Source organism: Acomys minous (assembly GCF_964271855.1).
Source record: "Acomys minous genome assembly, chromosome: 7".
In the NCBI taxonomy this organism is placed as follows: Eukaryota; Metazoa; Chordata; class Mammalia; order Rodentia; family Muridae; genus Acomys; species Acomys minous.
Window position 1 is genome coordinate 43,754,903 of NC_140488.1, and position 25,459 is coordinate 43,780,361.

The window sequence follows — 25,459 nt, forward strand, 5'->3', positions numbered from 1 at the left end:
CCATTTGAGTCTTTCTGCTTCTGGGTTAACTCACTCATTATGATCATTTCTAGCTCAATCCATTTATCCACAAAGTTCGGGAATTCCTTGTTTTTAATAGCTGAATAGTATTCCATAGTGTATATGTACCACAGTTTCTTTATCCATTCTTCTATTGAGGGACACTTCGGCTGTTTCCATGTTCTAGCTATTATGAATAAGGCTGCTATGAACATAACCAAGAAGAGACTTGATACCCTATATATAGAGGGGGAGGTAATCCCCCTCAGGAACAGTCATAGGGGAGGGGAATAAGGGGAAATTGGGAGGGAGGGAAGAATGGGAGGATACAAGGGATGGGATAACCATTGAGATGTAACAAGAATAAATTAATAAAGGAGGAAAATAAAATAAAATACAAAAAAAAACAAATGCAGGAAAAAGACAAGAATTCGGATTTTGATAAATTTTACAAAACAACACTATTTTGTGATAAGTCTAGCTTATTTACTGTGTGATATCAAATCAAAAAAGTCTCAGATACACAAAGCCAACTACTCTACCACTGGGCACAATTCAGATCATCAGATTAAAGAAGCTTAATTGACTTACTACCTCAGATACAATCCCAAGAGTTAAGTTAAAAGGGCTCTTAAAAACAGTACCCTTCTCCAAGAGAAGCAGTTTAAATCACAATAAAAATGTTTTCTGTAAATGAGCATGAACATATTGCTTGTTTGTTGACAGAGTATCTCATGTAATCCAGGCTAGCTGGCCTCCAACTTGCTATGTATATAGTATGGCTTTGAACTTGTGGCCCTCTTGCTTCTGCTGCCTTAATGCTAGTATGCCAGGTGTATGGCACCACACCCAGCATGAGAACAGTATTTCATGGATAATGTAAATTGTCAAGAAACACAATTGGCTTTGAATATAGGGAAAATTAAGAAAGTGTTATATTGGGAACAAGTAGTACATTATTTTTAATTTTAATATTGCAAAATGGGCAAGTTAAACGCTAAACTCTTAGCAAAGAAATTAAAGCAACGATATCTTCTTGTATAATTTTTATTTTGTCTTTATAATTCTATATCACAATGAGATAGCTGCCACATTATTAGAAGAATTTCAGCTACTTTCAAAATGAAGACACATAGATCCAAAAGTTCAGTTTGTAACAGAGACACCTAGAGCTTGTTAAAACTAATTATTTTTCACCATCGCCAGACAGTGAGATGGGTAACTTAGCTGTAAAGCCTGGAAATCTGCATTTGTGCCATCTCTAAGCCAACACTAAGGCACCAGGGTAGAGATGAAGTTTGACACAGGTTTTAAGTTATCAATTGGAAAATTTTTAATTTTGTCATTTCAATTTTGCTGTCATACTCCTGATAAACTGCTTTTTCTTTTTCAAATTTCAGTTTTCTTTTTCATGTAGTTGCCAGTGGTCTGTTGTTACTCCTTGTTCACTCATCATGAACAAGTTTCTTTCTTTAATTTAGCAAATAACTTTATCTACTTCAAATTTGTTTTAAAATGTAGCATCTGCATAATTTCAATACTTTTCTGTAATTTGTTTTTTTGAGTATTGTCATATTTACATGGTAAGCTTTTAATTGCATACTACATATTCTAGGTAATAAAAAGGAATACCAGGTTCTCTTATTTTCTTCTAGGGAACATTAATTTTTTTATAATATAGTTCTTGACTGATTCATTAATTGAAGTTTTATCCCTTATTCAGACAACAATTATTGTAACTTTCCACCTCTTCTTTTCATTAAGTTTGTGAATTTTTCTCTCTATATATAAAGTCAACATCTAACCAATAATTTAAATGGTATCTTCAACTATGTTTTTTTTTATTCTCTACTCTGTGCTGCCTTCTTACATTCCAGAGTCTTCCTTCTTTTTCAGACACTCTGGAGTCTTGAACTATTTTCCCTAAGTCATTGTGACCATCCGTCATCTTGCAGAATGAGAAGTATAAACAATAATAACTATATAAATGTAAATTCACTATGTGTCTTTATAAGTCAATCACTTCTACTTTCTTCCTTTATGATCTCAATTGAATCGCTTTTAATATTTTGACTCCATAGAAAACATTCTTGTTGCAATGCAAGGCCCCTAAACATATGACTCACACAAATTGAACTTAAGTTCAATGACTCTCAATAGGTGCTCTGTTACATAGTAGTGTGCTACATGGCAGAATGGAACTTGGAAATAAGATTCCATGAAATAAATAAATGAAATTATTGACATAAGAACTTTTAAGCATATTTTACTATGCTAATGAAAACTTCTATATATAACTGGAATATTCACTAAAATATGTTTTTCTTCATTTACTCATTAAGTATATTTGAGTTATAAAGATAGGAGAAAATATAAGATCCCTGTCTCCTAGTATAATTCTCTTCAATTTGTTACCTTAATTTACATTTTAATTTGATGTCAGTTACTGACACAGAGACCAATAAGGGGCTGGAAGACAAAAGCCATCACGTTAAATGTCATCTGATCCATATTTTGTCTAGATCAAGGTCTAGAATTTCTTTTTCTTCCTCTTCTTCATTATCATTATCATCATCGTTGTATTTTTTTATTCCTATAATTCTGGGAATGATGGCTCACAACTTTAATCTCTGCACTTAGAGGGGGGCAGAGGTAGGTTGTTTGTGTGTATTCAAGGCCAGCTTGGTCTACATAATGAGCTCCAAGCCAGCCAGGGCTACAAAGAGAGATCCAATCTCAAAACAACACAAAACAATTTACTTGTAAAGTACAGATTTTTATAAAAGTTTTTCATTCATATTTCATTTTGTTGATTTTCTCCATTCCATGCTCATTTTATTTTCCTTTCCAAAGCTGCACCCTAAGATTTTTTGGTCACTTTTCAATAGCTCCTGTGGGATTGTTGTTGCTATTTTTTTAAAGGAACTAGGGATACAGTACAAATATAGACTGCTTGCTTAGCTTGTGCAAAGCCCTGAATCCACTTCCCAGGAGAAAACAAAATGTAAAAGAACTTATATGTACCAAGCCTAAAATATTTATCATACTATGTTTTATAGAGAATGTTTGCTGATCCTGACAGTCTAATTTTTATAAGTTCCTTCTCTAAACTAAGCAATGTATTAGAATCCATTGTATTTATTTGGGTACTAAGAAAAGTCTAGTTTGTAAAATTCATTTACAAATATCAATTTATTGTTTTTCTCAGAACTTACTTTTTCCCCTTTTATTCCACTGCAGTCACATTTTGATCCAGGAAAACACCCATGGCAGGCCTGTAAGCAGAGATAGAGAAGATCATCAAATACAAATTTGAAAACAACTCTCTGGCTGAGAAGTCAGTGCAGCAATTCAAAGCAAGAAAAAAAATATGCAAGGATGTATACAAATGGCAATGGCTTTTTATATTCAAGCTTTTGCTATATACATCTCTTTTTTCAACTTTTATCAATGAGCAAATGAAAGTTTTATAATTTTAAAGTAATAAATGTCTCTTCATTTTTTACATTTATTCTCTCTCTCTCTCTCTCTCTCTCTCTCTCTCTCTCTCTCTCTCTCTCTCTCTGTGTGTGTGTGTGTGTGTGTGTGTGTGTGTGTGTGTGTGTTGCATACATATTGTTTAGAAATGGTGTTTAGAAAACAACATAAAAGAGTCTGGCTTTTCCTTCTACTATGTGAGTTTCAGGAATAAAAATATGCTTGCTGGGTTTGGTACCCAGCTCCTTTATATGCTGAGAAGTGGCCTTTAGTTTTTGTTTATGTTTTTTTATGAGAAAAGTCTCTCTACCTAACTTTGTCCATCCTGGAACTCAGTACATAAACCAGGCAATTCTTGAACTCACAGAGATGCCCCTACCTCTGTTTTTGTAGTACTGGGACTAAGGGTGTGAGCCACCATGCTCAGCCAAGAAATACAAATTTAAAGATGCTAAAATGAATAGACAATTCATAAGACATTCTGATTGATATTATTTGTCATCTGTCTAGGTGGTAGGAACACCTTACTTCTTTTCCTGAGATCATGTGTAACGAATCACCTCCCAGTCTGTATCAGAACATCACCTTGGAAACTAGCCAAGAATAGCTGCCGCTTAAAGTCAGCTACTTCTCGGCATTCAAGTAAGCACAAATGGACCATAAAAAATATAATGCTGTATTTTATCTAGTTCTTCTCTTTTCCCCTGCTCTTTCATCACTAATAGCTCAATTCTTAACCATTCTAAGCATCACATAAAGCCTAGATGCTCTGAATTCAATTACACCAAGGAGCGGTATTCTGAAGCCAGAAAAATATCTTTCTCTACTATAAAAACACACAGAAAATGAGAAGATAGTCTGTGACATCTAATATCCAGAACTATACGTTACTTTGGAGCCAAAATGCTTAAGAAAGAAACAATAGAAATTAGAATAGCATATACAAATAGTACAGTATTTATGTACAGGGAAGCTGAACACATTTTATCAAAATGACTACTGAAAGTTTTGTACAAGAAAAATATAAAATGCTGTTAATCAATGTTCCCTCTTCAGAGATTGCGGCTTAACAGGTAAGAGAGCCTTCTATCTTGTCTTCCTATGTTTTTCTTTCTCTAGTTATCACTGGAGAATCTCCCTAAATCCTTATCATTTAATTTCAGCTCAAACTAGATGTCTCCATCCTGTTGAAACCTGTTTTCTTGATTAGAAAAGACCGTGTTCCAGTAAAAGCATACTCTGACACTCCAACTTAAAGTCTGTCATTGTGCCATGTGGTTTTTGTCAACTTGGCACATGCTAGAGTCATTTGGGAAGGGGAAATTCAATTGAGAAAATGACCTCTGTAGGCAACCCTGTGGAAAATCCCCCACCCCGCCCCCAAATAGTTGGTTTGAGAGGGCACAGCTCCCTGTGAGAAGTGCCATGTCTGGGCAGGTGGTCATGACTTTTTTATGAAAGCAAGCTGAGCAAGCCAGAAGAACAAACTAATAAGCAGCATTCCTCCAGGGCTTCTATTTCAGTTCCTGCCTCCAGGTCCCTGCCTTTAATTCCTGTTCCTAAGTCCCTCAGTAATGGGCTGATTGACAGTGATTGGGACATGAAAGCAAAACAAATCCTCTCCACTCCAAGATGCTTTTGGTGATGGTCTTGATCACAGTACTAGAAAGCAAACTAGATAGTTATGCAATCATTATTACTATCCTGTTTTCAGTATTACATTTTAACTACATTGTAACTCCAATAGTCTTATTGAGACACAGCCATTCATCAAATGAGAAGGGTTATTATTGAAGGCAAGAAAACTTGTTAGGCACAAAAATACAAATATAAATATAAATGTACTCATATAAAGTAATAAGTTTAAGAACAGAGATTAGAGGAACAAAGGGTAATTAATGCTTATCCACAATGACTACTAATATAAGAATGATATTTGGCATTGGGAAGGGTATCTACATTTTTAAGTATGAATATATGTACAGGAGTCTTGTTATAAATAAAAAGTGACATTTTTTTGCATTTTCAGAGATTTGTATTAAGAAACCTTTCCCTCAAATACAGATTACAATCCTTAAAATAATGGAAAGACGGTATAATATAATCTTATTAATACACATGAAACAATATGAATTCCTATTACACATGTATTTTTACTCTCAATATAATAACCCCTAACTCTTAAAATAAAATTAATACACAAAATATTTTATATCCTTGTTTGATTATATGCAATGTTTCTCAAAATTAATGATTCATTCTATTAAACTTCTTCATCAGATAACATGAACTATACTTTAAAGAGAACATCACTTAAAACATTTAAGAATTATAGAAAATTTTATTTGAATTTAATTTAAAATTTAAGTCATAATCTATATACTAAATATGTTATTAAAAGGACTCTTACACTTGGCTTTAAAAAAAAGACCACCATAAAAGCCAAGTCACTGTAATACACACACCAACTACTACCAACCACTAGATGGCAGTTTCCATGCAGTTATTAATGAGCAGCCATAAGGAAATGGCCCTAATTAGACATCTTATTAGGTGGAACAGCTTTTAATTTTTAAGCAGTATCTGTTCATATTGACAAGGTGCCAAATCTGAACAAATCACAATAGTATATCTATGAGTAGTACAAAAATGTGCAGACCTGGGTGCTTGCTGCCTTTAAGGAACTTGCCATCTACTAAGAATCTAGCCATAAACAAATGAAAATGTAATTAAAATTAAGTGTAATAATGGTACAGTGGTAATAAAAAAATAGTAACATATAAGAAATATATCCTGATCTTCTATAGCAAGTAATTAATGATGAGACCATGGGTAAGTTGTCTACATACTCTAGGACTTGTTTGTCATTGATAAAATGACAGACATAGATAATATGATTTCCTTCAATAGCTTTAAGCTTTAACTAAAGTTCCATAGGATTCACCAAGTTTAAAAAATGACTGGTATCAATTGCTATAAGAGCTCATAAGAATAATTCTCTTGAGGTTGAGAATTATTAGTTATACTTGGAAGGATAGGCAGATTACCTTTCTAGAGGAAAAAAAAGAGGGTGCAGCGAACAATATGACTAAAGACACATTTAGATGAGACAAATTTTAAGATAAATGAACATTACATATCTAAGTTTAAAAGGTTTCCTAAGTCTGATTGAAAAATATAATAGGAAAGTATCGTTTCTTAGCTTCTTTTTCAGACAGTTATACCCCAGACTAACATGAAACTTGTCCAACCCTTTCTTCAGTCTCCCAAGTGCTAGAATGGTAGGTATATTTCATCAGTCATAGTTTGATTGTTTTAGTACTATGGGGAAAGCTTAATTCTACAAAATCATAGAAGAATGCTAATGCTTGATAATTATGGATCTATAGTAATCTGTTTAGCTTTTAGCCTGTGAGAAAATATTAAAATAACAATTAAAGAAAGCTTATATTATAATACATTAAGATATATCATAAAACTATAATAACTAAAACAGTATGGAATTTCTCAAAGAATTATTGCTCAAAAATAATGAATCAGTGAGTATTAGAATAAGTATGGAAAATAATGATATTAATCATAGAACTTAAAATATGAAAATAAAACACAGATTAGAATATTACCTGAAATGTTTTGAGCATTCTCATCTTTTGCAATTTGTAATATTTGTTTATACACAATAAAATATCTTGAGGGTGAGACCCAAGACTACAGATGAAGTACATTTATACTTCATATATACCTACAATCCCCTCCCAAGTAAGACATGTCTCATGCAAGCCACTACTTTTAGTCATTATAAAAAGAGAAATCCAGATTATCTACCCACATCTTAAGATTTGGAGCTAAGAACCTCAGATAAAATAGAACATGGAACATTTGTCTTTCTAAGTCTGTGTCATCTCATTCAATATGATCTTTTCTCATTCCAACTGTTGATCTGAAACCTTCATGATTTCGTTTTCTATTCACAACTGAATACTTTTCCGTAGTGCATATGTACCACCTTTTCATTATTCCTTCATTAGATAAAGAACAATTTGTTGTTATTTTCTAGATATTTTGAATAGAGCAGAAACAAATGTGCCTGAGCAAGTATCTGTGGACTAAGATGCTGAGTCATTTGACCACATGCCAAGAAGTGGATTCCTGAGTCATATGGTAGATTTATTCTTATCTATTTGGGGATTCTCCACACTGATTTCCAGAGTGGCTGAACCAGTTTGTAAGTTTTGGTTTTTGTTAATCTTTTCCATTCTGACTGGAATAAGACAAAATCTCAAAGGCCATTTAACTTTCAATGCCCCAATATGTACAATGAACATTTTTGAGCTGTTCAATTGCCTCTCTCTCTCTCTCTCTCTCTCTCTCTCTCAACCTCTCTTTTCAGATACCAGGCCCATTTTTGAAAGGGTCATTTGGGGGTTTTTTTTGTTTCTTTGTTTGTTTTTTGTTTGTTTGCTTGTTTGACTCTGCTTTTTGACTTCTTTGTATATTCTGAACATTAACTCTCCTCAGATGTAGAGCCAAAGAGTCTCCCATTCCGTAGGCTTCTGCTTCACTTGGCTGATTCTCTTTAGCTGTGCAGAAGTTCCATTTGTCATTTTTCACTTTACATTTTAGGTAAATGGAGTCTTATTCAGAAAGACCTTTCCTATTTCAATATCATGAAGGTTACTTACTCTGTTTTCTTTTAGCAGTTTCAGGCTTCACAGTCAGGTCTATTGATCCATTTAGAGTTAGTTTTTGAGTATGACGATAAGTCTCATTTCATTCTGCATGTGGACATCCGGGATTTTTAAAGAGTGTAATTTTATTTGTAATGTTTTAGATTATAACTTAAATTACAACGTTTCTCCCTTTCTTTTCTCCCTCCCAACTGTTGCATATACTCCAATCTACTCTTGTTGATATTCAAGGACATATAGTTTTCCATCACCATTTGTAGAAGATTCTTCTTTTCTCCAGCTTATATTTTTAGCATGTCTGTCAAATATAATGTGGCAGAAGTTATGTGCACTTACATTTAGCTCTTCAATTTTGTTCCACTGATCTACATTATCTGTTTATTTTATTTTTTGCCAGTATCATATGTTTTCATTACAATGGCTCTGTAATTTATCTTGAGATCTGGAATGATAATGCCTCCAGCAGTGCTCATTTTGCTCAGGATTGTATCTGAATATACTGGGTCTTTTATGGCTCCATATGAATTTTAAGATAATTTTTTCTTAAGGGAGCAACATACTGAAAAAGTAAAATTATTTTAAAACTTAAAAGAAAACACTGAAGCACGTATTTCTGATATTTGTTTAGTCAGTCCCTTTTAGATAATTCACCAGAAGGGCTAGTGCACTTGCTGCTCTAGCAGAGAGAATTAGTTTAGTTGCCAGCACCCATGTCAGAGGCTCACAACCACTGTGACTCCACCTCCAGGGTGCTCTAGAACCTCTTCTAGCCTCCATAGACACCCATGTGAATATGGAATTCATTCACACAGATACACACACACACACACACACACACACACACACACACACACACACACACAATAAAAGTAACACAAATCTTATTTTTTAAACTCTAAAATGGTCAGAATTAAAAAGTGAAAAATAAAAAAGTGAAAGATGTTTTAAATTGATAGTGATGAGATAATAGATATTGATTTATAGTCAGAATTTTAGATGCACCCAGATAGGAAAGAAGTTTTCTTCAAGGCTGCCAAATACAAATAGCCAAAACACTAAGATTGTAACATTTATATAATTCCTGGTTATGTCATGGTTCTTCTTGCTGTAGGCAGTTTATTGTATATATGTGCAATAATGTAAAATGTATATATAAAAAAGAAAAATAATAAAAATAATTTTTAAAATGCTGTACAAATTAAGATGAAGTATGATGTCATATATGCATGAAAGTGCCACACTGAAAGCCATTGCTTTATATACTAATGTAAAAAATAGTATTAAGAAGATTTTTGTAAATGTCCAGAGTCAATTTGCACATGACACTGACAGTTATATTTACAGGTCTAGGGTTAGGAAGCAGGTCACAAACTTTTCTAGCTGTATGCCCACCTTAGACAAATTTTAGCATAAGCCTACTTTACCATAAGTTTGGCTATCTAGAGACCTTTTCACAGCTGTTCCCTTAAGATATGCCCAGTCACATCAAATTGGATCTTATGATCAATATCCTTCTTAATAAAGAGTCTGAGTCAAGTTTTCTAAAGAAAAAAAAAGTGAAAGATCAGGTTGAGTGAGGTAACCCAGACATAGAAAGACATGGTATGTACTCACTTCGAAGTGGATATACAGTTCTATGTATTCTCAACATTTAATATGAGTAAAGTCATGCCAGTGTGAAATTTTGTACTTGTGTTTTTTTACTTAACACAATGTTTCCAAAGTTCATGAATGTGATACCACCAAACAACACTTCCCTCTTCTTTATTTTCAAATCATATTTCATTGACTATGCCCACTACATATTATTTAATCAGTTCATCTTGATAGATAGCTGGGTTGTTTTCTCTCTTTGGCAATATTATGTGTAATGATGTTATAAATACTAATATATAAGGTGTTTTTAGAGACATATTTCTATTTTTCTTGGATATATGCCTAAGAATGGGATAGTTTGGTCAATAGAACTATATAAGCACGTAGGCTGGTAATTGTCTGTGGTTGATGTCAATGGGAAGAGAAAGCTAAGAGATGTGGTTTACTTATCATATTGATCAAAAGGTTCAAAAATCATTTGGGGGATGGTTGTAAAAATTCTGTACACATTTGACAAAACTAATGAGCATGCACTTTCAATAGGAAAGATAAATGCTGTGTAAGTTATATATCAAAGATGCTGTTCAAAATCCATGTAAAGATCATATTGGAAGATCATACTGTCAACAACTAACAAGAGGCTAAGATATTTCTCACTTTAAATGTCACTGAGCTTGCCCCAGTGTTATGGGATGGCTCTAAAACTATGTGACTTCTGTCTCAGATTTAAGAATGTATTACTCAAGGCCACAGTCTGGGCTTTCCTAAGCCCTCATTTCCACAGGTGATACTAAGCAGGGGAAATGACCCTTCACCCGGGTTACATTGCTGCCTGCTGCTTAAGAGAAGCCATATATTTGCAGAGCTTGCACATCTTACAACGAGGAGCAACTCTGTTTTTCTTAGATCATGTTCTTATTATAGTGTTAAGTAAACATATCTGGCTTTCCTTGTAAAAGGAGGTAGCTATTGCCAGTTCTCAAGTCATTTATTATAAAACATCCTTGAAAAATAAAGTTCACTGGGAGGACAGCTCCTCTCCTCTCAAGACGTACAGAGGAGGTCCGTGGAAATTTTTCTTCAAACATCGTGTTGACATTTGAAATGTCAAGAGAATAAGAAAAAGCAGGATCAAAAGAACTATTAAAGAGAAGATCCTTTAAAATATTAATTTTCTTAAGGGTGATAATTTATTAGAATAGCGGGAGACATGATTTGTGATGAGGTTTTTAGGTGCATTGTGTAGTGCTGTCTGTAAGTTACTTTTAAATAATCACTGGACAGGCATACACATAGAAACACTAGGCAGCAAAAGAAAGAAATGTAAAGCAAACACAGGAAAACTCTAACAAATACTGAGTCTAGATGAAGATATAATTGTTTCCATTACATATTCTTACCATGGTTTGAAAGTGCTAGTAAAATCTTAGGTAAGGACACTGAGAAAAAATGTTGGAAACAAATATCCTTAGGACTTCAAAAAAGGAAGCGAATTTCAGAATGTATGATAATGATATTTATCAGAGACATCAAAAGCCTAAGATTACATAGGAAGGTTGAAATAAAAGATGAAGTAGCTATGCACAATAATAACCAAAGAAAGCTGGTTCCACTATATTAATTTTAGACAAAATGGATTTTTAAGGCAAAACACATTACAAAAGATAAAACAAGGTCACTTCAGAATGATAAAAGATTCGGTTCACAAGGAAGATTCTGTCTAAAATACCTTATATTATACATACTTAATGTCTCCAAAATACATAAAGTGAAAAGCAACAGATTTATAAAGGTACATAAATCTAATTTACTTAGGTATCTTAAGCAAACCCTTCACAACTGATTGATATAACACATAAAAAAAATAATCTGTAAGGACATACAATGATTTGAACATGACTAATAACACTAATGGACATCTATACTACAATGTATTCATCAAATAAAAAACATAAAATTATATGACATAAATACTAGAAATTTGTTAAAATTGATTATACGCTGTAGTTTAAAGTAATTTGAACAAATGTAAAAGGTCAGAGATCACACACAACATAATATTTAACCATAATGCTATTCTGTAAAGGATTCAAATCTGACCAAACAATATCAGAGAACAAGTAAAATTAGCCTAATTTAGTTACCAAACTTACAGAGGACTGAATGTGAAGGATAAACTACAGACTGATTTTACCAACATATAGATGTAAAAATACCACATAAAATATGATGAAGCTGGATTTAACATAAACATTAGCAATTTTTGAACATAAAAGAAAGTTCACAAATGAAGAACATATGTCACTCAGATTAAATGACTGTAAGGATAGAAAATTCAAAATAATTTCTTCAGAGAATAGTTTAATAGAGATGCTGAGTATACACTAAGACATTTACATGAAATAGATTTTTATATGCCAGAAAATAACAGAGAGACCACTTACAGAGATGCATCAGTTTAATCTTCTGGGCTAGGGAGAAAGTGAGGGAACTAAATACTCTATAGCACTTTTTGGAAAGAAAGATGGCTTAATAAATGCACTGCATGGATAAGTATCATAAATGGGAACTACAACAAAAGATCTACAATTACAGTGAACAGCATGCCAATAATATTCACATACTCAAAATACTGATACTTGAAAATGGTATAATATTGAGAGAATACTGAAAAAGGAACATGGGTATTGATAAACAAAAGAAAATATTTGCACATTTTTACCCTTGAATAATAATTGATTGAGAAATTCATGGACAGAACACTCTCCACAGTAGAGTGGAGAATGGGATATGACTTTCTCACGTACTCTGGTGCCCCACATTTGACCACGTCCCCTGGAGGGGGAGACCTGGTGGCACTCAGAGGAAGGACAGCAGGTTACCAAGAAGAGACTTGATACCCTATGAGCATATACAGGGGGAGGAAATCCCCCTCAGGAACAGTCATAGGGGAGGGGAATAAGGGAAAAATGGGAGGGAGGGAAGAATGGGAGGATACAAGGGATGGGATAACCATTGAGATGTAACAAGAATAGATTAATAAAGGAGGAAAAAAAGAAAAAAAGAGAGAAATTCAAAAGTGATGAAGGATAGAAATGAATCTTTTCAGTACAAGTTACACTTTTGTGGGCCATAGGTATATACCACAGTAGTATGTCATCCCATTAGGCAATGTTTTTTCTTGTGAGTTTAAGACACTATTAGAAGACATTAGTATGTTTTATTTTTTATTTTATTATGTATATGTGTTTATTTACCTCCATGAGCACCACATGTGTGTCTGGTGCCCACGGAGGCCAGAAGAGGGAGTTGTATGCCTTGGAACTGGAGTTACAGATTGTTGTGAGCTGCCCTATGGCTGCTGGGCGCTAACCTCAGTTCCTATGGAAAAGCTGCCAGTGTTCTTAATTGCAGATCCATTTCTCCAGGCCAAGACATTATTTTAAATTGAAGTTTTTAAAAAAAATAAGTTGTCTTGATCCTGAAAACAAAACACAGAATCTCCAGTGGAAGAACAACTGTTGAATTCAAAGCTGAAACTCTTAGATATTTTTGTACAGCTCTTCACTGGTATCCTATCACAAGCCACAAACACATCTTTTCTCTTTATATTAAATGCTAACAGTAAACCAGTTGTAGAGGAGTTGTAATAGACCTTACAAATTAACTAGTGTACTCCTATCACTTTAAATCTGAAAACTTCAGAGCCCATCAGTAACAGAGGCCAAGCCAGAATCATTCCCTTGACTTCTCCAATATTTCAAATGGATTCTCATTTGCTTCCAAATTCTGAGCAAAAGCCAAGACATTTTGCCAGATTTTCTATGAAGAGGAAACATTTTCTTCTCACTATAATGAAAGTTTTCTTTAAAAATCAAATTATTGATGAACACATTAATCAGTTGGAAAGCCTTTTTAACCAAAACAGCACCTGCCAGTTTCTCCATACTCGGAGCTAAAAAATATTAAGTGACTCTCTAAAATACGATGAGGGAGCGGGAGAGGATGCTCTGTGAGTAAAACACTTCCATACAAATGTGAGGAGCTGAGCTCACATCCTCACCACTTGTCAGTGCAGTAGTATGAATCTGCCTTCCCACTGTTTCTTCAGCAAGATGGGAAATGTGGAGACAGGAGAATTCCTAGAAGCTCACAAAGCCAGCTAGCCTGGTGCCTGCAGAACAACAGCAAATAACAAAGAAACCTTGCGTCAACTAAGATGAAAGGTGAGGACCAGCATTTGATGTTTTTCTCTGACCTCTGAAGGCATGAAGTGATATGCGAATTCGCACGACACACAAGCACACAAGCACACAAGCACAATGTCTGCACTATACACGTAAGCACTAATATACACACACACAAATTTAAATTTTGATGCCTACAAGTAATTCCCAATCATAACATATAACTTAGTAGTGCTATTTGATTTCTTAGTAATACTTTGGAAAGAGGAGGGTTATAGAAGAATGCCATACTCAGGATGCCCATAAACTCATATTGATAAAAGTGAGGCCAAAGATGTGACGACATCAATTAACAAACGGTGACATTTCCAGCATTTACTCTAGACCATTTACCAGTTACCTCATTACTAATAACCGTAATCTTCCAAATCCACAGACAAGTGTCTCAGGCTAGCCACTAACTTTACATTTTGTGCAAGGAAGCTAAGCCTATGCCTTTCATTAGGCAGTTTCTAATTTTTTTTAACATCTAAAAAGATTTATTTCTACTGGGCGTGGTGGCACACGCCTGTAATCCTAGCATTCAGGGAGGCAGAGGCAGGCGGATCTCTGTGAGTTCGAGGCCAGCCTGGTCTACAAAGTGAGTCCAGGACAGCCAAGGCTACACAGAGAAACTCTGTCTCAAAAAAGAAAAGATTTATTTCTTTTTAGATTTATCATATGTGTATAAGTGTGGGCCTGCATGTATGTATCTAGTATGCATGTGGTACTAATGTAGAACAGAGAGCGCTTCAGATCACCTAAAACTAGACATACAAGCAATTGTGAGCTGCCTGATGCGAGTGCTGGCAACCCAACCTGGCCACTCTGAGTTCTCTTAACTGTTAGGACATCTCTCCAGCCCTTGGGTAATTGTTTTTATTCACTGGGAATCCTAGATATAACTTATGTGAGATGGCACATCTTTCAGTAATTAGGTTGGATAAATAGGATTTCTATAATACAAAAGTTACTTAGTCTAATTTATATTCACTGTTATGTCAAATTTCGAGTGAGAGGTTGGTCTTGGTAAGGAGTGCTTGTATTTGATTCTTATTTTTTATTTTTTTGACATCTCATATAGACTAGGCTAGCCTCAAACTTTCTATGTACATGGCAATGACTTTGAATCCCTGAGCCCCCTGCCTCCACCTCCCAAGTACAGGAATTATAGGCACACACCATCTCACCTGGATTATTTGTTTATGTTATGATAGAATGCATTCTTTAAAACCATCATTCTGACATATATGTGTATATATACATATATCTCCTACCATACACACACACACACACACACACACACACACACACACACACATATATATATATATATATATATGAAGCCCTTGGCTCAATCTCCAGCCAAATGATAGTAATAATAAATTAAACTTAACATTTTTTAAATGAAAGCTTAAACTCTAAAAACATAAGAGGTTTGGAAAAAGTCTTTTATTGGGTTCTATGGTTGTTTTACAGAGATTCATATCCTCTACATTAGTTAATTTAGAACTGATTCAGGAAAGCTTTATATTTTAATGACTATATTCCAATATTTTTAGCTTGGAGTATTCCTAATTTAACTTTAAAAAGTTATTTGCAGAAGTGACTGGAGAGGTTGCTTAGTGGTTAACAGCACATGTTCCTTTTGCACAAAACCCAGATTTGGTTCCCAGCACTCACAACCACCCTTAGCTCCAGTTCCAGTGTATGATGCTCATATCTGATCTCTATGGGTAACAGATGGACATGTAGTACACACAGATGATGATGGAATTTTGTTACATATTTCAGCCTGAACCTGGAACTCACTAATTTGTCCATATTGTTCTCAAAGTCACATTACTCCTTCCTCATTACTAAGAATTCAGATGTGTTCCTTCAACACCAGGGCACTTGCTTCAAAGTTTTTCAGGTCATCCTTGAAATTGCAATTCTCCTGTCTCAGCCACCAGAGTAGGTCCCCAGTTATAAATTTTATTTCTTTTAAACTAATATTGTAATCTTATAAATATTAAGGGAGTAATGCAGTGTGGTCTGATGTAGTTATGCATTATTGTGATTGTTAATATCGATTAGTAACTTGACACAATCTAGAATCACTGAGGAGACACTGAGAAGTTTCTAGTTTGAGTTGATGTCAGGAACAGGATTCCACTGGCTTTCATTCTGGATGGAGTAAAAAGGAGAAAGAAACCTGTGTCCTAGGATTCATCCCTCTGCTTCCTGATTGCTTGTTAAATGGAGTTTTTCAGGGCAAGGAACAGTCTGAAAAAGACCACTAACGCCTAAGCATTCCTTCAATGACAGTCATCCATTCTACAATACGTAACACATTTGGAGTTGAGCTTGGCATAGTTATAGCGTGTTAGGCATCATTATGACCTGTATTGTCTTCATTTGGAGTTCAAGCATGAGGTAAGGGATATGACCGTGTGTCAGGTTGAGAAGAGGTGGACTTGTGGTGGCCAATTTTGCTTGTCAAGTTGACTAAATCTGGAGCATACTAAAACTCAAACCCTTAGGCGTGCCTCTGAGAGATTTTCTTAATCAGAAAATTTGAGGTGGGAAGGCCCACCCTAAATCTGGGCCACACCTGATAGCAGCCCACATAAAAGAACATAAAAGAAGGAACCCTTTTGGTTTTTTGCCTGCTTGCCCTCACTCTCATTGGCAAGTTTATCCTGTTCATGAAGGATTCATTTGTGGATATGAGAACCTACTTCTTAGGGATGAAATAAAGCGTGAAGACAAGCAGGTCTCTAGGGATACTGTGGAATTCTAGCACCAGATTAGGACTGCTAAAACACTCAGTCTCACTTACTGGACACTGTCAGATTCTTGGCATTTCTGACAGCAAATGTTGGACTACTCAAACTATAGCCTAATTTCCCCCTTTTGAGATATATATATATTCTATCAGTTCTATTCCTTTAGAGAGCCCTAAGACACTTGGCCTTGGAAAAGTACTAACATCGTAGATAAAAGACCACAAAACCATGATTATAAGAATAAAAAAAAAATACTTCAGAGTTCTGCCGAGCATAAATATGTCTGGAATGTCTCCTATGAAGCAATCAAAATCTGTGTTCTAAGTGTATTTAAGACCCAGTGAGGCCAAATCCAAGGCTCTATGCCAATGTAAAAATCCACTAACATGCCATGAGCCTCCTCATTGCCTGCTTCCAGGAAGAGAGAAACAAATTGTTTTTTTTCCCTGATGAGTGGACTAGAATAGTTTTAACGGAATTACTGGCTGATAATCTCAGCAGCTGGTATTCACAGTCTGAGGAACTATTATGACCTTAAACTCTGTTACAACATTCAGTCAGGCAAGTGTTCTACACAAAACCTCTGAGCTCATGCTTTCCAAAGAGCAGCAATCACAAAAACACTGCTTTGATATACTCACCCAATGCAAGAATGCTTCAGTTCTGGTTGTTTCATTTGTGACCAGCAAAAAAGACGAGGTATTTTAAATCATGTAGCTGGGTCACTGGTTACATGAAACAACACATGAACTGTGGACAATAATATAACATCCCCATAAACCAATTCGAATACAAAAATCCAGTTACGTTCTGTATAATTTTATATGTAACACACCTATATATGGTCAAATCAATAATTAGAAAACTAATAGCTTCTTATTAAAGTTGATGGTGCTTTATCTATACTCATCAATCATATAGGACAATTATTTCCAAGGAAACATTTGTTTATATGCTCTTCAAAATTTATTGTTGCCTTATACAATTGCAATGACAAAAGTCCATATTTTCCTTAGTCCTACTGATATGAGAGCAGTGAACACAGGTGAGAAGATGATTGGCAAATAGCTATGGAAAATGGACATGTAGCATTCCTTACAGAAAAAGGAAAATAGAATAAGCTTGTAATAAAAATAGCAACCATCTGGCAACTGGCTTTTAAATCTTACTTTAGCATAAGACTATACATCATATCTACTAGTAGTCCATTAAGAGAATGCTGGTTCAAAAGATTTAATAACTGCATGACAACTTTAGAAATTCAAGCTTAAGTGGATAGATACTTACACAAACGATTTCATTGCAACAGTGAATAGAAAACAAAAATGATGAAACCAATATGATGTAGTAGAAATTGAAACAGGTGTGGTGGGCAGATGACTCGGTGGTTAAGAGCATTGGCTCTTCTTTTAAAGGAACTAGGTTTAATTCCAGTACCCATAATTGTCTATAATTCCAGTGCCAGGCCCTGTGATGTTTCTTTTGGTCTCCTCATGGCCAGGAATGCAAGTGGGACAAACACAAACACACAGAAAAAAAACGTTCCTACATATAAAAATTTTTTTTAATTTAAAGAAATTAAAAACTATCTCTGGTGAACAATGGCTACAGATTTGAGAATAGATAACATTGGAATAGAATGTATGGTGTCTTTGCCTATGCTAGATTTGTAGAACTTGAATGTCTCTGGCTACATTTCTTATTATTGATCCTCTACAATACATAGGCATATAAAGAGATGCAGAATATGCAAATGAGTCTATAAACACTTGCTTGAAGCTTAGTCATCTCAAAAGCTATGAGTACTACTGGAGAAAGATGAATTGGAATACAGAACCCGCCGCAAGAGATTCTGTAATTTAATTGGGAAAATACAGAAGCAAACCAATAGCTATTATGAAATAAAAGCAATAGAACTCATACTTCTGTGGTGAAAGGAGGTATTAACTAATTGATAAGTAAAGACTTTCATGGGACGTGCTCCTTGGGCTAGTGTACAGATATAAGTGAGTATATACCATTTGACTCTTTCTGCTTCTGGGTTAACTCACTCATTATGATCATTTCTAGTTCAATCCATTTGTCAAAAAATTTCAGGATTTCCTTGTTTTTTATAGCTGAGTAGTATTCCATAGTGTATATGTACCACAGTTTCTTTATCCATTCTTCTACTGAGGGACACTTAGGCTGTTCTCAGGTTCTGGCTATTATGAATAAGGCTGCTATGAACATGGCTGAGCAAGTGTTCTTGTTGTGTGCTGGGGTGTCTTCTGGATATATTCCAAGGAGTGGAATAGCTGGGTCTTGAGGAGGCCTTATTCCCAGTTTTCTGAGATAGCGTCAGAAAGATTTCGAAAGTGGTTGTACTAGTTTGCATTCCCACCAGCGATGAAGGAGTGTTCCTCTTTCTCCACATCCTTGCCAGCACTTACCAGGAAACTGGGACAGAGGGGAGGACATCCTATTGGGACTCTAGACGAGATAAGTATGGGAGAATGGCAAAATAGAAGGATCCAGAGGGTCCTAGAAACCTACAAGAAGAACATTATGATAGGCAGATTTGGGCCCCGGGGTCCTGCTCAAACTATGGCACCAGCCAAGGACAATACATGCAGTAAACTTTGAACCTCTACCCAGATCTAGCCAATGGACAGGACATTCTCTACAACTGAGTGGAGAGTGGGGTCTGACTTTCACAGGAACTTTGGTGCCCCATATTTGACCACGTCCCCTGGATGGGGAGGCCTGGTAGCATTCAGAGGAAGGATAGCAGACTACCAAGAAGACACTTGATACCCTATGAGCATATACAGGGGGAGGAAGTCCCTCTCAATCACAGTAATAGGGGAGGGGAGTAAGGGGAAAATGGGAGGGATGGAGAAATGGGAGCATACAAGGGATGGGATAACCATTGAGATGTAATATGAATAAATTAATAAAATATATAAAAAAGAAAAAACATGTATAAACACAAAATGTGGAAATGCAGACAGGCAAAATAAAGATAAAGATACGAACATGGAAAGGGGGCATAAAGCTGTAAGAAAATTAAAAATTGAAATTGAAAGAGAACCAAAGTTTGTGGGAAAACTGCTGAGAAAAACAAAAACAACAGAGACTTGGTGGCCTGGCATTTGAATAACATTTTGTTCAGTTTATCTGGGACAAGGAATGTGGCCTTCAAACTTAAGAGAACAAGAACCAGTTCCTTATCTGAGGGTAGACAATGTGATGACTAAAATATCCATAATTTTAGATTCAAATAAATTATGGGCTAACCTGTGTGAGCATTTTCATAAGTGCTGCTGAAACATTAATAAATATGGGAAGAAACAATATCAGTCAATCAGAAAAACTTTTGCTATTAAATTAAAAAGAGATAAATTACAAAGACTACAGAAACCACCAAACAATGAGGTTGCCTAAGATAGTAACATATAAAAACAGAAAAGCACAGTGACTAGAATTCTCACCAAGCACATACATGTAATACTTTTCCATGAAATACTGAACAAAATTACAATTCAGCTATATGTACTCCTTAAATTCTGCCTATGAACCATAAGGGGATCTTACGGTGCCTGAATTCTCTGCCTATATGCCTGAATATGTTTCTTAATATTATTCTATTCACCAATGTTCTTCTATTGCCTAACCCCTGGAGTTAAATGAAAAACCAGTGCAGTTGTCTTGCATACTTGAGACTAGTTTTGAGTTCCAGGCAATGTTAACTAAAGTTAGGTTCAAGTTTACATGATCATTATGCTCAATTATTAAAGACATGTCCTCAATTCATAGTGATTACATTGGGAAAATTGTACTGGATGAGCTATTGAAGAAAAGTACTCCAAGTGAACCAAAACTCTTAACAGGAAAACAAAATGTATTGTAATTTGCTTAAAGTTTGCTTTTTTAATTAGATGTTTAGTATATTAACCTTAGTAGTAGTCAAATTTGGCTACTTGATCTACAGTAAGCAGTGGTTCTCAACCTAGGGGTCATGACCCCTTTGGAGGGTCAAACAACCTTTTCATCAGATATCATGTATATAAGCTATTCACATTATAATTTATAACAGTAGTAAAATTGCAGTTATAAGGTAGCAACAAAAATAATTTTATTGTTGGGGGTTATTACACATGACGAACTGTATTTAAAGGGTTGTAGCATTAGGAAGGTTGAGAACCACTGCCATAAAGGTACAGAAATTAAGACAGAATGGCATCATCATATGGATGGGGGCTGGGAGGAAGGAAACAGAAGTGAGATGGCGTGTGGCTAGTTTAAAATAAAGGTGTTCAAAGAATTAAAGAGGGGAAATATATTTCAAATGTTATTAGAACACTGGATGCCCCTATATAGAAAAATAAGATCCAGTCTTTATCTCATACCAAATCTGGAATAGACCATAGACTAAGAAATAAAAACTGAAGCCCACAACATTTTTAAATAAAAAATATTCTATTTAGGTGTGTGAATTGTAGCATAGTTATCCTGTATTAAATGCTAATATCTGTTTATGAGTGATTATATACCATGTGTGTCTTTCTTGGTCTGTGTCACCTCACTCAGGATGATCATTTCTAGTTCCATCCATTGACCTGCAAATTTCAAGATTTTCCTTGTTTTTAATAGGTGAGTAGGCAGAGTTTACGGCCAAACTCTGCCAAGACAGGGTAAGCAAGTCCTCAATAGTTTCTGCCTCACAAATATGTCTGTCAGATATATTGGACCAGAAGGCTGATGATGATGCTCTAACGCTATAGTTTTGGGTGACTGTTCAGGTAGCAAACTGTCTCTTTCATCTTCTCATTTGGGAAGTTGCTAACTTGCACTTCCTATTTTCTCAGGTAATTAAGTTTTATTCCTTCTCAAGTCTCTGATGGGGTTGAAGACCAGATAGGTTAGTTTTACAATTAAGCTTAGTTGTTTAGGGATTAAGATGTATTTAGGTCTAGATAGATGTTTTAAGTTGATAATGACAAGATGTGATGGAGATTGATTTACGTTCAGAATTTTAGATGCACCAAGATAGGAAAGATGTCTTCTTCAAGGCTGCCAAATACAAATAGCCAAAACACTATGAATTTAACATTTATATAATTCCTGATTATTTTGTGGTTTTCTTTCTGTAGCTAATTTATTGTATATATGTGTAATAATACAAATACATATGTAAAAAGAAAAATATTAAAAAATAAAAAAATAGCTAAGTAGTATACCATTGTGTAAATGTACCACAGTTTATTTATCCATTCTTCAGGGGACATGCAGGTTGTTTCCAGATTCTGGCTATTGCAAGTAATCCTGCTATGAACATACTTGAGCAAATGTCCTTGTAGGTGGAGCATCTTTTGGGTATATGCCCAGGAGTGGTATAGCTAAATCTTGACATAGAGCTGTTCCAATTTTTCTTAGAAAGCAGCAGATTGATTTCCAAAGTGGTTGTACAAGTCTGCACTCCCATCATTAATGGAGGAGTGTTTTCCTTTCTCCACATACTAAATAAACTTCATAAACCAATATATAAAGAACAAATTCTTTTTTATTTTTAGCGGTATTTTTTATTAATTCATTCATATTATATCTCAACTGTTATCCCATCCTTTGCATCCTCCCATTCCTCTGTCCTTCCCACTTTCATCCTAGTCCCCTCCCCTATGACTGTGAGTGAGGGGGACCTCCCCTGCCCCAGTATACGATCATAGAGTATCATGTCTCTTCTTGGTAGTCTGCTATCCTTCCTCTGAGTGCCACTGGGCCTCCTCATCCAGGGGATGTGGTCAAATATGGGGCACCAGAGTTTGTGTGAAAATCAGTCCCCACTCTCCACTCAACTGTGGAGAATGTCCTGTCTATTAGCGAGGTCTGGGTAGGGGTTTGATGTTTACTGCATGTATTGTTCTTGGTTGGTGCCATAGTTTGAGCAGAAGCCCTGGGCCCAGATCTGCCCATCAAAATGTTCTTCTTGTAGGTTTCTAGGACCCTCTGGATCCTTCTATTTCCCCATTCTACCATACTTCTCTCACCTAGATTCTCAATAGGATGTCCTCCCATCCATCCCACTTTCCTGATAAGTGAAGACTTTCATGGGACATGCTCCTTGTGCTAGTGTCCACCTATAAGTGAGTATATACCATTTAGTCTTTCTACTTAAAGAACGAATTCTAATAGCCCAAGCTTAAAGATTTTTATACAAGGCAAAGAATAGACATAATTAGACATTAAATAATTTTTTTATCAACATTCAAAAATGAAAAAATGATGAACATATATCACCTTTAATATGCTGAATAGGCATGCAAAATATAGAGAAATATATTTACTGACCAAAACAAACAAAACAAAATTGTGTATGTATGGCATACCATTGATTAGGTCAAATTGGACCACACTGTGGTTTTCATTTGCATTTTTCAGGTGGATAATGATATTGAGGGTTTTTTTTCATATATTTGTCAGCCATTTGTAGCTCTTCTTTTGAAAAATGCCTCTTCCCCTCATTTGCCCATCTTTAAACTGAGTTGTTTTGTTAAAGCTTGTAAATTCCTCATATTATCTTAACGTCTAAAGCAAACAAGAGCATAAGTAAAAGCCATAATACAATATATTCACCTAATACAGAAAAAGATCTCGAGAGAGGGAAGATGGTAGAACACAGGTGACAGATATGAAGGAGAGGAAAGGAATGAGGGGAGAGGGCTTTAAGCGGGGAGAGGGATAGGAAGCTGTGGAAGAGGAGGACATAGCGGAGAGAGAATTAGCACTAAGGATGCCTTTAAAATCCACATGGAAAGCCACTAATTTATATATATATATATATATATATATATATATATGTATATTCACATACACAAACACACACATATGTATGTATACATATATATTCACATTATGTGGCAAGATATGTCCATGGAGCAGTAGTGGCATGAATTTTATGGGAGCAACCAACTACTATCTTGTATGATTTAAGACAAGCTTCATTTAGGAAACTCATGCCTAGTACTATAAATCTAGCTAAGAACTGATGTTTGGAAAGTTCACAGATATCAGATATAAACCTACTACCATTGTTATGCAAAATGGGCATAATGTCGAACTTATGTCTAAATTAATGATCTATGGCCATAGAGCAGTGCTCTCAGCCCTCATCACACAGAAACTCACAAATGATTAAATGCAAAGCCTAACTCTCTGTGGATTGCTCAGCAAATACTGGGACATCTATATCATTTGCCCATACACCAAGGCTCACAAGATCATCATGGAAGAGGAGGCAGAAAGACAGCAAGAGCCAAAGGTTAGCAAGGAATAGAGAAAACATTTTCTGGACATTAAGGATTACTGCAATCATGAACTCGTAGCAGCTGTGGCTACTTAACCTTCTAACCTGAAAGGTGGAGTTATAAACTCCTATTCCTAACTGAGGAGTTATTGACAGTGAATGGGCTCTGGTGAACGGAGAGAAAGGATTTTTTAATGGTATGGCATTTGAGAGGTTGGCCACACTCCAGAAGATGGCTTCAGTACAAACTGGACAAATGTATGCTACATTCAAAAAGCAGAGGGCCTTAAACTGGGAAAGGTGGGTTTAAGAGGAGCTAAAGGAGTAAAAATGATCAAAACTTATTATATGAAATTCTCAAATAATTAATAAAAATAAAATACTTAAATGTGCACTAAATGGAAAGTTCCAGAAAATAATAAGTTGCTTTTTAAAACTAGCAATATATTCTAACAACATAAAAATTATCATTCACCAGGATGAAGTGGTATTTATCCCAGGAATTTAAGCATGGTTCCAAATAGACAAACACATTATATCAACAAAAAAGGACAGTAACCATATGATTATCTCAGTAGAAGCTGCAGAAAAAGTATTCAATAAAACTTAATATTCCAACTCAGGCAGAGGTAGTGCATGACTTTAATCCCAGCACTCAGGAAAAGGAAGCAGGCATATTCTGAGTTTGAGGCCAGCCTGATCTACAGAGTGTGTTCTAGGACATCCATGACTATGCAGAGAAACAGTCTTGGGGGGAAAAAGACAAACACATCCCCCTCAAAAAACTCAATATTCCTCCATGATGGAAAATTCTGAACAAATTAAGTATAGTAGGCTCATACGTCAACATAATATACAACAAACCAACAAGCAACATCATGAGTTAGTAACAACTAAGTGTTTCTTTTAAGATCTAGAACAAAGTGAGTATGTCCACATACAATACTGTTATGGACTATGTAACCAGAAGTTTTAGCCAGAGCAATTAGGCAAGAAAAAAGGAATTAGAGTCATACAAACATGAAGCAGAAAATCAAATGGCCCTTGTTTACATATAGTGTGATATATAAAAGCTACAGAATCTATTTATACATAATTACAATTGATAAATTAAAAAATACGGCAAAACTAAAACCAAGAAACAAAAGTCAATAGCATTTCCATGCACCTTAACAATATTTTAGGAAATTTGTACTTTACAAACCAGTACAAAAATGAACTACTGAGTAATTAATTTACTAAGAAAGTAAAAGATTAATGAAAGTTACAAAAAACCCCTAATATTAGAAAGTGAAAACACATACAAACTATATAAAACAACAAGTCATAGCATGTTCATGACTGGAAATTTTTAAATTGTTCAAAATATCACAAGTAATTTTTAAAAATTTAATACACTCTCCACTAAAATACCAG

General features: G+C 35.1%; 1 protein-coding gene across 1 annotated transcript in view; it reads right to left on the reverse strand.

Annotated features, from left to right (window-relative positions):
- Positions 1–25,459, reverse strand: part of COL4A5 (collagen type IV alpha 5 chain) — a 187,789-nt gene that overhangs the window by 118,942 nt on the left and 43,388 nt on the right. Inside the window, exon 2 of the mRNA XM_084790971.1 lies at positions 3,216–3,275. Within this exon, the coding sequence (XP_084647097.1) occupies positions 3,216–3,275 (60 nt within the window). The remainder of the gene's footprint in view (positions 1–3,215; positions 3,276–25,459) is intronic.